Source organism: Haliotis rufescens, unplaced genomic scaffold (genome assembly GCF_023055435.1).
Source record: "Haliotis rufescens isolate VD_foot unplaced genomic scaffold, xgHalRufe1.0.p SCAF_19, whole genome shotgun sequence".
NCBI classification, from domain to species: Eukaryota; Metazoa; Mollusca; class Gastropoda; order Lepetellida; family Haliotidae; genus Haliotis; species Haliotis rufescens.
Genome location: NW_025963879.1, coordinates 5034506 through 5047989, shown reverse-complemented (window position 1 = coordinate 5047989; position 13484 = coordinate 5034506). Strand labels below are relative to the sequence as shown.

General features: G+C 41.5%; 1 protein-coding gene across 2 annotated transcripts in view; it reads left to right on the top strand.

Moving 5' to 3' along the window:
- Positions 1-13484, top strand: part of LOC124148430 — a 59129-nt gene that overhangs the window by 17145 nt on the left and 28500 nt on the right. Inside the window, exons 29-46 of one of the 2 annotated variants that reach the window (XM_046519518.2) lie at positions 3437-3551; positions 3798-4009; positions 4179-4293; positions 4673-4938; positions 5069-5180; positions 5300-5460; positions 5616-5730; positions 5930-6216; positions 8923-9037; positions 9323-9493; positions 10642-10761; positions 11120-11352; positions 11441-11555; positions 11681-11877; positions 12245-12359; positions 12486-12718; positions 13002-13116; positions 13273-13469. In XM_046519518.2, coding sequence (XP_046375474.2) covers positions 3437-3551; positions 3798-4009; positions 4179-4293; positions 4673-4938; positions 5069-5180; positions 5300-5460; positions 5616-5730; positions 5930-6216; positions 8923-9037; positions 9323-9493; positions 10642-10761; positions 11120-11352; positions 11441-11555; positions 11681-11877; positions 12245-12359; positions 12486-12718; positions 13002-13116; positions 13273-13469 — 2994 coding nt within the window. Of the gene's footprint in view, positions 1-3436; positions 3552-3797; positions 4010-4178; positions 4294-4672; positions 4939-5068; positions 5181-5299; positions 5461-5615; positions 5731-5929; positions 6217-8922; positions 9038-9322; positions 9526-10641; positions 10762-11119; positions 11353-11440; positions 11556-11680; positions 11878-12244; positions 12360-12485; positions 12719-13001; positions 13117-13272; positions 13470-13484 lie in introns of both variants that reach the window. The other variant, XM_046519517.2, reaches the window with a different exon arrangement.

Below are 13484 nucleotides of genomic sequence, written 5' to 3'. Positions count from 1 at the left end.
TTTGTTAAGTAACTGACATGTTGCTGTCAGACCTGGCAAGTAACTGACATGTTGTTGTCAGACCTGGCAAGTAACTGACATGTTGTTGTCAGACCTGGCAAGTAACTGACATGTTGCTGTCAGACCTGTTAAGTAACTGACATGTTGCTGTGGGACCTGGCAAGTAACTGACATGTTGTTGTCAGACCTGGCAAGTAACTGACATGTTGTTGTCAGACCTGTTAAGTAACTGACATGTTGCTGTCAGACCTGTTAAGTAACTGACATGTTGTTGTCAGACCTGTTAAGTAACTGACATGTTGTTGTCAGACTTGTTAAGTAACTGACATGTTGTTGTCAGACTTGTTAAGTAACTGACATGTTGCTGTGGGACCTGGCAAATAACTGACATGTTGGTGTGAAACCTGGCAAGTAACTGACATGTTGTTGTCAGACCTGTTAAGTAACTGACATGTTGTTGTCAGACCTGTTAAGTAACTGACATGTTGTTGTCAGACCTGGCAAGTAACTGACATGTTGTTGTCAGACCTGGCAAGTAACTGACATGTTGCTGTCAGACCTGGCAAGTAACTGACATGTTGTTGTCAGACTTGTTAAGTAACTGACATGTTGTTGTCAGACCTGTTAAGTAACTGACATGTTGTTGTCAGACCTGTTAAGTAACTGACATGTTGTTGTCAGACTTGTTAAGTAACTGACATGTTGTTGTCAGACCTGTTAAGTAACTGACATGTTGTTGTCAGACCTGTTAAGTAACTGACATGTTGTTGTCAGACCTGTTAAGTAACTGACATGTTGCTGTCAGACTTGTTAAGTAACTGACATGTTGTTGTCAGACCTGGTAAGTAACTGACATGTTGTTGTCAGACCTGTTAAGTAACTGACATGTTGTTGTCAGACCTGTTAAGTAACTGACATGTTTCTGTCAGACCTGTTAAGTAACTGACATGTTGTTGTCAGACCTGTTAAGTAACTGACATGTTGTTGTCAGACCTGTTAAGTAACTGACATGTTGCTGTCAGACTTGTTAAGTAACTGACATGTTGTTGTCAGACCTGGTAAGTAACTGACATGTTGCTGTCAGACCTGTTAAGTAACTGACATGTTGTTGTCAGACCTGTTAAGTAACTGACATGTTGTTGTCAGACCTGTTAAGTAACTGACATGTTGCTGTCAGACCTGGCAAGTAACTGACATGTTGCTGTCAGACCTGGCAAGTAACTGACATGTTTTTGTCAGACCTGGCAAATAACTGACATGTTGCTGTCAGACCTGGCATGTAACTGACATGTTGTTGTCAGACCTGTTAAGTAACTGACATGTTGTTGTCAGACCTGTTAAGTAACTGACATGTTGTTGTCAGACTTGTTAAGTAACTGACATGTTGTTGTCAGACCTGGCAAGTAACTGACATGTTGTTGTCAGACTTGTTAAGTAACTGACATGTTGTTGTCAGACCTGTTAAGTAACTGACATGTTGTTGTCAGACTTGTTAAGTAACTGACATGTTGTTGTCAGACTTGTTAAGTAACTGACATGTTGTTGTCAGACCTGTTAAGTAACTGACATGTTGCTGTCAGACCTGTTAAGTAACTGACATGTTGCTGTCAGACCTGGCAAATAACTGACATGTTGTTGTCAGACTTGTTAAGTAACTGACATGTTGTTGTCAGACCTGTTAAGTAACTGACATGTTGTTGTCAGACTTGTTAAGTAACTGACATGTTGTTGTCAGACCTGTTAAGTAACTGACATTTTGCTGTCAGACCTGTTAAGTAACTGACATGTTGTTGTCAGACTTGTTAAGTAACTGACATGTTGTCAGACCTGGCAAGTAACTGACATGTTGCTGTCAGACCTGTTAAGTAACTGACATGTTGTTGTCAGACCTGGTAAGTAACTGACATGTTGCTGTCAGACTTGTTAAGTAACTGACATGTTGTTGTCAGACCTGTTAAGTAACTGACATGTTGTTGTCAGACCTGTTAAGTAACTGACATGTTGTTGTCAGACCTGTTAAGTAACTGACATGTTGTTGTCAGACCTGGCAAGTAACTGACATGTTGCTGTCAGACCTGGCAAATAACTGACATGTTGCTGTCAGACCTGGCAAGTAACTGACATGTTGTTGTCAGACCTGTTAAGTAACTGACATGTTGTTGTCAGACCTGGTAAGTAACTGACATGTTGTTGTCAGACTTGTTAAGTAACTGACATGTTGTTGTCAGACCTGTTAAGTAACTGACATTTTGCTGTCAGACCTGTTAAGTAACTGACATGTTGTTGTCAGACTTGTTAAGTAACTGACATGTTGTCAGACCTGGCAAGTAACTGACATGTTGCTGTCAGACCTGTTAAGTAACTGACATGTTGTTGTCAGACCTGGTAAGTAACTGACATGTTGCTGTCAGACTTGTTAAGTAACTGACATGTTGTTGTCAGACCTGTTAAGTAACTGACATGTTGTTGTCAGACCTGTTAAGTAACTGACATGTTGTTGTCAGACCTGTTAAGTAACTGACATGTTGTTGTCAGACCTGGCAAGTAACTGACATGTTGCTGTCAGACCTGGCAAATAACTGACATGTTGCTGTCAGACCTGGCAAGTAACTGACATGTTGTTGTCAGACCTGTTAAGTAACTGACATGTTGTTGTCAGACCTGGTAAGTAACTGACATGTTGCTGTCAGACCTGGCAAATAACTGACATGTTGCTGTCAGACCTGTTAAGTAACTGACATGTTGTTGTCAGACCTGTTAAGTAACTGACATGTTGTTGTCAGACCTGTTAAGTAACTGACATGTTGTTGTCAGACCTGGCAAGTAACTGACATGTTGCTGTCAGACCTGGCAAGTAACTGACATGTTGTTGTCAGACCTGTTAAGTAACTGACATGTTGTTGTCAGACCTGTTAAGTAACTGACATGTTGTTGTCAGACCTGGCAAGTAACTGACATGTTGCTGTCAGACCTGGCAAGTAACTGACATGTTGTTGTCAGACTTGTTAAGTAACTGACATGTTGTTGTCAGACCTGTTAAGTAACTGACATGTTGTTGTCAGACTTGTTAAGTAACTGACATGTTGTTGTCAGACCTGTTAAGTAACTGACATGTTGCTGTCAGACCTGGCAAGTAACTGACATGTTGTTGTCAGACTTGTTAAGTAACTGACATGTTGCTGTCAGACCTGGCAAGTAACTGACATGTTGTTGTCAGACTTGTTAAGTAACTGACATGTTGTCAGACCTGGCAAATAACTGACATGTTGCTGTCAGACCTGTTAAGTAACTGACATGTTGCTGTCAGACCTGTTAAGTAACTGACATGTTGCTGTCAGACCTGTTAAGTAACTGACATGTTGCTGTCAGACCTGGCATGTAACTGACATGTTGTTGTCAGACCTGGGAAGTAACTGACATGTTGCTGTTCTATCAGACCACTGCATCTACAAGAGCCACGTGTACCAACAGGGCCAGGAATGGGAGGATGGATGTACCTACCACTGCACTTGCCAAGACGCACTCAATGGGAAATATGTATGCAAGGAGAAGTATGTGATAGGTCTTGACACCTTCCTAATCAACATCCGTTCTGTACCATGTTGTTCACCATTTTGAGTATATTCTGAAATCGCATTATTAATAGTACATGTGTGCTTTATGAAAAGCTTATGAGAGATTTTGTTAGCAGCTCGTTTTACAAATTCAAGGATGAAACTTTTAAGAACCGTCACACTAATGCTGAAAATTCCTGCAACATGTACTTCATATTGACAGATTCCTATTGTTGTTCCCAGATGTGCGCGGTACAACAACCTTCCCCCGCAGTGTACATTGGTGAAAGATGCAAGCAACCCCTGTTGCATGACTCCAGACTGTATTTTCTCTGGCACAAACGGTCAGATCTCAGGCAGTGGACAAATAACACCCAAGCCTAATGTCACTCCCTCACCAGGAAGTGGAGCCACCCCAAACCCCAATGTTAGGCCAACGCCTAAACTGCCCAAATGTGAGTATATTAACTAACTGTTACATTCTGCAGAGTATCTACACCAGGTGAACACAAAGAAAAGTCGTCAAAAGTATCTGATTTTATGTTTCCCTGATATAAAGCTTTACATTATGCAACAAACAAGCAGCTGGTGAACCATGTTGAAACTGACCTACCTCTTTCTCAGCTGTGTGTATATACCGGGGCCAGCCCTATACACAGAGTCAAACCTGGTTTGATGGGTGTACCTACAAGTGTGTGTGTGAGAATGCTGACCAGGGCGTCTACAGATGTGACAACAGGTTAGTGTGTGAGTGGCTGGGGTGTGCACATTATTACATCATCGTGTGTGTTGTATAATAATATAATATAAAAAACAATGTCAGAATATTTTTTGGAATGGAAATACGTGTATTCTAAGACGAGTTTTGGAAAATCAGTATGACAAACAAAGGAATGTAATTTGTATTCATTGTTATAAGCGTCTGTACAGTGACGGGCCATGTTGAGAAACTCCCCCTATCCTCATAGTGTAAACAATGACGTTTGTGCCACCTGGTTCTTTTGTGGAATTACTATTTATGGACTCTCTTATTTCTATGGACAATAAAGAGGATGATTAAAGCAAAAATTGTTTGCACAAGTTGCAACAATCCTATTTTATTGTCTTGGTCTAACAAGGTGTCCGACATGGGATAAGCTGCCGTCCGAGTGTAGTCTCGTGGCTGACCCTAAAGACCCTTTCTGCTGCACGGTACCCAAGTGTGACTTCCATCCTCATTCCGGCAACATCACAGGGTTTGTCCTGCCTTCTGTAGCCCCAGGGACCATCAATGGTGGTGCCGTGATCCCTACTCCAGGGCCTAACGTGACCCCAATTCCACACCCCGGTGTGTCGCCCTCCCCGGGCTTCTACCCACAGTATACTCCAGCGCCGTTCCCCCAAGGTACGTCTGAATCCTACATTACGGTAGAACTGCGAGGTATTTATGCCACAGCATGTCAGTTTGGATGCCGCAAATAAACCATAATCACTTATAGTAGATGTGATGGATGCTGCTTTGTGTTGCTGTGTAGGTGTATGTGTTTACAAGGGGAAGACATACCAGAATGGAGAGCAGTGGCAAGATGGCTGCGACTACAACTGCGCGTGCCTTGATGCTGCCGGCAGATACAAGTGCACAGAGCGGTCAGTTTTGTTTTGTTTGTTTGTTGGTTAACGGCCGCATTCGTATTATGTTATTAGGTAACAGAAACATTCATTGAGTTGCATTGAAAATGTATTTCAACATATTCTGTTGTGTCCAGGTGTCCCCGCTTCGGCTCCATCCCTAGTCAGTGTCGGATGGTGCAAGATGTCTACAACCCATGTTGTGAGAAGCCCTACTGTGACTTCACCCCGGGCCATGGTTCAGTCTCGGGTACCGGTCTACCAGGCGTCTCCCCTAATGCTTCGCCCATTCCCAAAAGTATGCAGTGTAGACTTCCTCCAGTATTATAACTTTTCGAGACAAAAAAAAATATCTGGCGATGTGAAAACCAGGCTTCACCAGCAGATTTCAGTTTTCTTTGTGGAATTTGTTCCATGGCCCTCTTAACGGTGTGTGGCATGCTGTGTTTTCAGAGATGTGTGTGTACAATGGAGTGGCCTACGACAAAGATCAGACCTGGAATGATGGCTGTCAACTCAAGTGTACCTGTGAGGACTCCGTCAAGGGAGTGTACAGATGCGATCAGAGGTGCGCATAGAACCGAATATGTTTAAAAAAAACACAAAATGGAAAACTCGTTTTGAGCATTGGTCTAAATGTTTAACATCAACAACAGGTCATGCACACACAAACATGTGGACTCACCGCTTGTGTTACAAGTGTGTCTTCCCCGAGATGAAAGGACTCAAAGAGCAAATACATTTATATCAGTGCTTTCCGTTTTTAGATGTGCTCGGTATGACACAGTTCCTGAGGGCTGTCGCCTGACTACTAGCCCAAGTGATTCCTGTTGCCGTGTGCCATACTGCAGCCCCATTCCAAATACAAATCCTACTCCCGGCCAAGTAACCTATGCCCCTGGTGTATCTCCCTCCATCCCACCAACCTATGGCCCAGGGATCAACCCAAACATTATTGCCACTCCGAAGCCATACCTGTTCCCCACTGCACCGCCTGGCAAGATCACCGGACAGACTGTCAACAACCCCGACAAGAATAAGCCCCAGAACACGTGTAGGTACACCAGGATTTGTCCTGTTCCTGGCGTGTCTCTTCACAAGTGTGTGAATAATGGCGTATATTTTTACAAGTATGTGAATAATGGCGTGTCTTTACAAGTGTGTGAATAATGGCGTGTCTCTCTACAAGTGTGTGAATAATGGCGTACTTCTTTACAAGTGTGTGAATAATGGCGTACTTCTTTACAAGTGTGTGAATAATGGCGTACTTCTTTACAAGTGTGTGAATAATGGCGTATGTCTTCACAAGTGTGTGAATAATGGCGTATCTCTTTACAAGTGTGTGAATAATGGCGTATCTCTTTACAAGTGTATGAATAATGGCGTGTCTCTTTACAAGTGTGTGAATAATGGCGTATATTTTTACAAGTATGTGAATAATGGCGTGTCTTTACAAGTGTGTGAATAATGGCGTGTCTCTCTACAAGTGTGTGAATAATGGCGTACTTCTTTACAAGTGTGTGAATAATGGCGTACTTCTTTACAAGTGTGTGAATAATGGCGTACTTCTTTACAAGTGTGTGAATAATGGCGTATGTCTTCACAAGTGTGTGAATAATGGCGTATCTCTTTACAAGTGTGTGAATAATGGCGTATCTCTTTACAAGTGTGTGAATAATGGCGTGTCTCTTTACAAGTGTGTGAATAATGGCGTGTCTCTTTGCAAGTGTGTGAATAATGGCGTGTCTCTTTACAAGTGTGTGAATAATGGCGTGTCTCTTTACAAGTGTGTGAATAATGGCGTATATCTTTACAAGTGTGTGAATAATGGCGTGTCCCCTCTACAAGTGAGTAATTAATGGCGTGTCTCTCTACAAGTGAGTAATTAATGGCGTGTCTCTATACAAGTGTGTGAATAATGGCGTGTCTCTCTACAAGTGAGTAATTAATGGCGTGTCTCTCTACAAGTGAGTAATTAATGGCGTGTCTCTCTACAAGTGAGTAATTAATGGCGTGTCTCTCTACAAGTGAGTAATTAATGGCGTGTCTCTCTACAAGTGAGTAATTAATGGCGTGTCTCTCTACAAGTAAGTGTGTGATTAAATCTGAGAGAAAGCGTCATTCCTTGATCCGGGGGGCATTTGTTACTATTCGTGGAGACCATGGATACAGTTACATATCTATCTTCAGAGGTTCAGGACAATTTGTCAACAATGAAAGCAAATGCCATATGAAGTTCACTGAGAAAACAAAATGTGAAATGCTGGACTTCCTCATTGATAATATCTATGTCAAATATGGGGATTATACATTCAGGCAAGAAGTAGGCGTCCGCACGGGCACCACTTGTTCTCCCCTTCTGTATCACAAGAGGGAGGACTTCAACTTTACAATAGTTAATTTTCCTTTTATGTCGAGCAATATTCCAGCAGCTCCAGCCTTTGCTGTCTACATTTCACCTCTTTTAGGTACAATCGAGCATACTCCTATTACCAAGATACCACTTTCAACACACGATTCTTTGAACATTCAAGGCCTCAGGAAAGCTTTCAAAGCGTTTTATGGCAGACATGTTTCCGTGTTTTTTAAGGTGAACAATTGACTTGCATTTGCATGTGTTTGTGACGGGTGCCACCGGTGCCGCTTGGTATCATCACTATTTCATAGTGATTCATTAACACATTGTCATGATAAAGTCGGATTCGTACAATCAACACTGCTTTTGGCAGAGGTCTGTTATGATTCTGGAAAGGGTTTTGTCGCTTTTTTTCACGGTTGTGTGACTGATGGTGAGTGTATTTAAGTTGTGTGAACAATGGGGTGTGTCTTTACAGTTTTGTTTTTCATGATATGTCTCTTCACAATTGTGTGACTGAAGTATGTACCTTTACAGTTGTGCGACTGATATCGTGTAACTTTATAGCTCTGTGACTAATAACGTGTATCTTAACAATTGTCTGACTAACATCATTTATCTTTCCAGCTGTGTGATTGATGGCATGTGCCTTTACAGCTGTGTGACTAATGGCATGTGCCTTTACAGCTGTGTGACTTATGGCATGTGCCTTAACAGCTGTGTGACTAATGGCATGTGCCTTTACAGCAGTGTGACTAATGACATGTGCCTTTACAGCTGTGGGACTAATGACATGTGCCTTTACAACTGTGTGACTAATGGCATGTGCTTTTACAGCTGTGTGACTAATGACATGTGCCTTTACAGCTGTGGGACTAATGACATGTGCCTTTACAGCTGTGTGACTAATGGCATGTGCCTTTACAGCTGTGTGACTAATGACATGTGCCTTTACAGCTGTGTGACTAATGGCATGTGCCTTTACAGCTGTGTGACTAATGGCATGTGCCTTTACAGCTGTGTGACTAATGAATGAATGAATGAATGATGTTTATTCTCGTAAATCACGGCAGTGATACAGAGATGTAATTGGACACAGGAATTAAATACAATGAAGAAAACATGTCAGTGGAACATTTCCATACATGATCTTATATAACTTGCCAGTTTTAATAGAATTGGCTTATAAGTAATGGTCATCAAATGAGAGAATTTTACGGCAGAAGGATACATACAGTAGTATTGAGGCAAAAACTTGTTTCTAATTTCTGAAAGTTTTGGACATTCTAATAAAAATGGCATGTGCCTTTACAGCTGTGTGACTACTGAGATGTGCCTTTACAGCTGTGTGACTAATGGCATGTGCCTTTACAGCTGTGTGAATAATGATGTCTCTCTTTGCAGCTGTGTGTCTATACAACAATGTTGTGTATACACAGGGACAGACATGGACGGATGGATGTGACTACCAGTGTGAATGCACTGATCAGCACAACGGCAAATACACCTGTACAGAGAGGTGACACAACTGTATAATGTGTAGCTATAGAACTGCATCACAATATCATATATGGTCACATACGTTCATAATTGTTAAAAAATATTAGGTAAATTATATTTAATTTTCAAGCAGTAGCATATCATACACATCATGTTAGTATATCACATCCTCACCTATAACTCTCTAATAGTGAGGTGTCACAACATATACTCTTTAACAAATGAGTATCTGGACAGATGCATTCTGGTGCTGCATTGGCTATGTAGTCATACATAATATTTTGTATTTTTGTACATAATATAGGTGTTCAGTTTTCTTAAACCCACCACCCTTCTGTGTAATGGCCGTGGATCCCAATGACAACTGCTGCAAGAAGCCAATATGCAACCCGCTCACTGGTTTGACTCCAAGCCCTCAAAACACGCCCGCCCCGACCCCCGGGAGCAACGTGTCACCAGGGTTCAGTCCAACACCCGGGACTGGTGGTGTTTTACCAACACCTACAGGTGACTGGCCTAATACCTATATACTACACATCACACCAGTATATTTATCATCACCATACCAATATACCAAACATCATACCAATATGCCAAACATCATACCGAAATATCAAACATCATATCAATAATCCAAACATCATACCAATATACAAAACATCATACCGATATATCAAACATCATACCAATATACCAAACATCATACCAATATACAAAACATCATACCGATATAGGGTTATCATACCGATATATCAAACATCATAACAATATACCAAACACCATACCAATATGGCAAACCCAATACCAATATAGGGTTATCATTCCCATATACCAAAAATCATACCGATGTAGCAAACATCGAACCGACATACCAAACACCATACGATATGCCCCTAATCATACCAATATACCAAAATAGTACCATTATACCAAACATCGTCCTTATATGTCAAACATCATACCAATATAACAAAATCGTAACAGTTTACCAAACATCGTCCTTATATGCCAAACATCATACCAATATACCAAACATCCCACCAATATACCAAACATCGTACCAATGTACAAAACATCCTAACAATATACCAAACATCGTACCAATGTACAAAACATCCTACCAATATACCAAACATCATACCTATGTACCAAACGTTGTGACAATGTACCAAACATCGTACCATTGTACCAAACATCGTACCAATATACCAAAAGTTGTACCAGTGTACCTATGTACCAAACGCTGTACCAATATACCAAACATCATATCTATATACCAAACGCAGTATCTATATACCAAACGTAGTACCAATGTACCAAACGTTGTACCAATGAACCAAACATCATACCTATATACCAAACGTTGTACCAATGTACCAAATATCATACCAATATAACATACATAATACTAATAACAAAACATCATATAAATGCACCAAATATCAAACCAATGAACCATATAGATAATACCAATCTTCCAAAACATCATACTAACATACCACAAATCATACCATTATACCAAACATTGTACCAATAAAGCAACTAGCATGCCAATATATAAGTCTATTGTGTTTCTGTAAGGTTACGTTTTGAAGGTAAACTGTAGTTGTGAATGTGTTGATTTGTAGGCGTGTGCGTGTACCAAGGAACCAGCTATGTCCAGGGCCAGCAATGGTACGATGGATGCACAAAGTCCTGTATATGTGAAAATGGGAAAACTGGTTTCTACAGATGCAGTGACAGGTAAGCCATGACCTTTCAGGAGCATGTTGTAAGGGAATCATGTAATGCGGCTGAATTAATGACGAATAATGCAGAACTACCATTAATGTCACAGCTCTGTTTTAGCCCTTTCCCCAAATGTACCTGTTTCATGTAAGTGCTCTCAAGTAACATTGAAATTAGTGTTCATGTATTATGATGCATTATATGTGATGTAGTATATGAACAAAATCATTTCATGACATCAATTCCTTATTAGTTGTTTTGTTCCATGTTAAAATGGGAATACGTCCTGATTCGGTAAGTTTTCCTTCATATTAGATTCTAGGAAAAAAGCGAGCTAGTGTATGGTTTTTAAGAAAAACCTATATGTATGTAGGTGTGCCAAATACGACAACGTTCCACAGCAATGCCGCATGGTTGCTGATCCCAAAGACCCACAGTGCTGTCAGGTTCCTGAGTGTACCCCTACCCCCGGGCCTAATGGCTACCCCACCCCTGTGCCAGGCGTATCACCCACGCCCTCAGTCGTGACCAACGTGCCTGGCTTTGTGACTGGAGTTGCTCCCACCCCTACACCTGGACCAGACGGCAAGACACCAGCACCAACACGTAAGAGCCAAGATTCACGTAGTCAAGGAAACTCGCCCTCTTTAAAAACTTAAATGGACAGCATTAGAAGTTACATTTTGGTTTCCAGTGGCGTGCATCTACAAGGGCCACACGTACCGACAGGGAGAAAGATGGCAAGATGGCTGCCAGTACAACTGCGTGTGTGAAGACGAAGTGACGGGCAAATATAAGTGCAATGAGAGGTTAGCCGTATTGTATCACGATTTTTCATAAATGAAAATTTCTAAATAAGTATTAAATAACTATTAGTTGACAAGTGTTGCATGTTTCAAGTTCTCCTACAACGTAGATAGTGTGTATTTTGCAGATGTGCTAAGTATCCATTCATTCCACCACAATGTTCACTTCGGAGAGATACGGACACTGATTTCTGCTGCTACAAGATGGTGTGTGACTTCTCCAAACCTACCATCAACCCATTCCAGACCCCAACGCCAGGTCCCAACCAGACACCAGGACCTAACGTTACACCTAATCCCAACCAGACGCCAGGACCCGTGGCAAGTGAGTTCATATGTGACAATATTTCAGACTGGGTCAAACATATTGGTTCCATGTAAGGATTTGTCTGTTCTATCAGTGACTACAACATGTAAAATGTCACATGAAGTCATAAAAAGCGAGTATTACTGAACAAATTGCATTGATGATCACCCACTTGCACGATTTGCAAATGTGATTTCGTATTTTCCCATCTAATCAATTACATCCTTTTTATCTGTTTTAATGTGATTAAATATGCTAGAAAATTTCCAGAGCTTTACACAAATATTCATTTACTGACTAGATTTTCCATAACCATTACTTTAATATATGAGAAAGGTAATAGTTATCCTGGCATTACAAATGGCATATCTATTCCGTGCCCCAGATTTCTGTATGTACAAGGGCGTGCCGTACCGCCAAGGCAAAGAGTGGACGGAGGGGTGCTTACAGAGGTGTCGGTGTGATGATGCCTCCAGGAATTATTACACATGCTTCAACAGGTATGCACAAGCGTAATTGAAGAATCAAGAATATCTAAAGAGGGTCAGTTCTTTTGACCTTCCCAAAACAGATCTATCAAAGGCGCCATAAACAGAAGTCCTGCTAATCCCAAACTTGTATGTCAGGTGTCCGAGTTACAACCTACCGCCGTCTACGACGTGCACCCAGGACGTCGACCCCAACGATGCCTGCTGTCGAATTCCTCATTGTGTCCAAACGCCAACGCCATCTCCCAATGTGGGACCAAGCTCTAATCCTAATGTGAACCCTACACCTAACCCCTATCCCCAGCCTACGATTATTCCTCATGGCACTATTGGTGGAGAAAATGCAAACAAGAACCCACTCACCAACCAAGGTACTCATACAGTAAAATATCATCTGGGGAAATAGCATATTTCATGCCACACTAAGTAGAAAGTATTGGGCAGTGGTCTTATCAATTCGACTGCGATCGCAGTATAAGTTACAAACTGCTTATCCCGTTTGTCACCTGTGGCTAGATATATGTGTCAATGCGTTGTTCCTATCTCCTCTGCGTGTCACCGCTAATTATAAAACATATGCTAAATTATGTGTACTCATTTACTCCTAATGAGTCAATGTCCATTGACTGAAAATACCTCTTTGCTGTATTCCAGGGTTCTGTATCTACAAGGGCCAGATGTACAAGCAGGGAGACAGATGGCAAGATGGCTGTGACTATAATTGTGAATGTGTAGATGAGAAGAGTGGGAAGTACACATGTACAGAGAGGTATGACGTCACACTGAACAATGGGTCAAGGAAACACAGTTTGGGTAAAAACACGTACATGTATATAGCCTAAGTATGTAAACTAGCTGGAAAGCATACCACATGACTACCTGCAGACACTATTCCAAACTTCCTTTGAAACATTTTTTTTTTCAGATGCAATAAAATTGCCAGCATTCCCGCCTACTGTAACGTCATTCAGGACCCGTATGACACATGTTGCAAGAAGCCAGACTGCCCTACCCTGTCACCACTGCTGACGACCCCGCGGCCAAATCCCTTTGCCACACAAACACCGAAACCTCCCAACCCTTTCTCGACGCCAAATCCACAAGGAACACCAACCCCAAAAAGTAAGAACTGCCAAG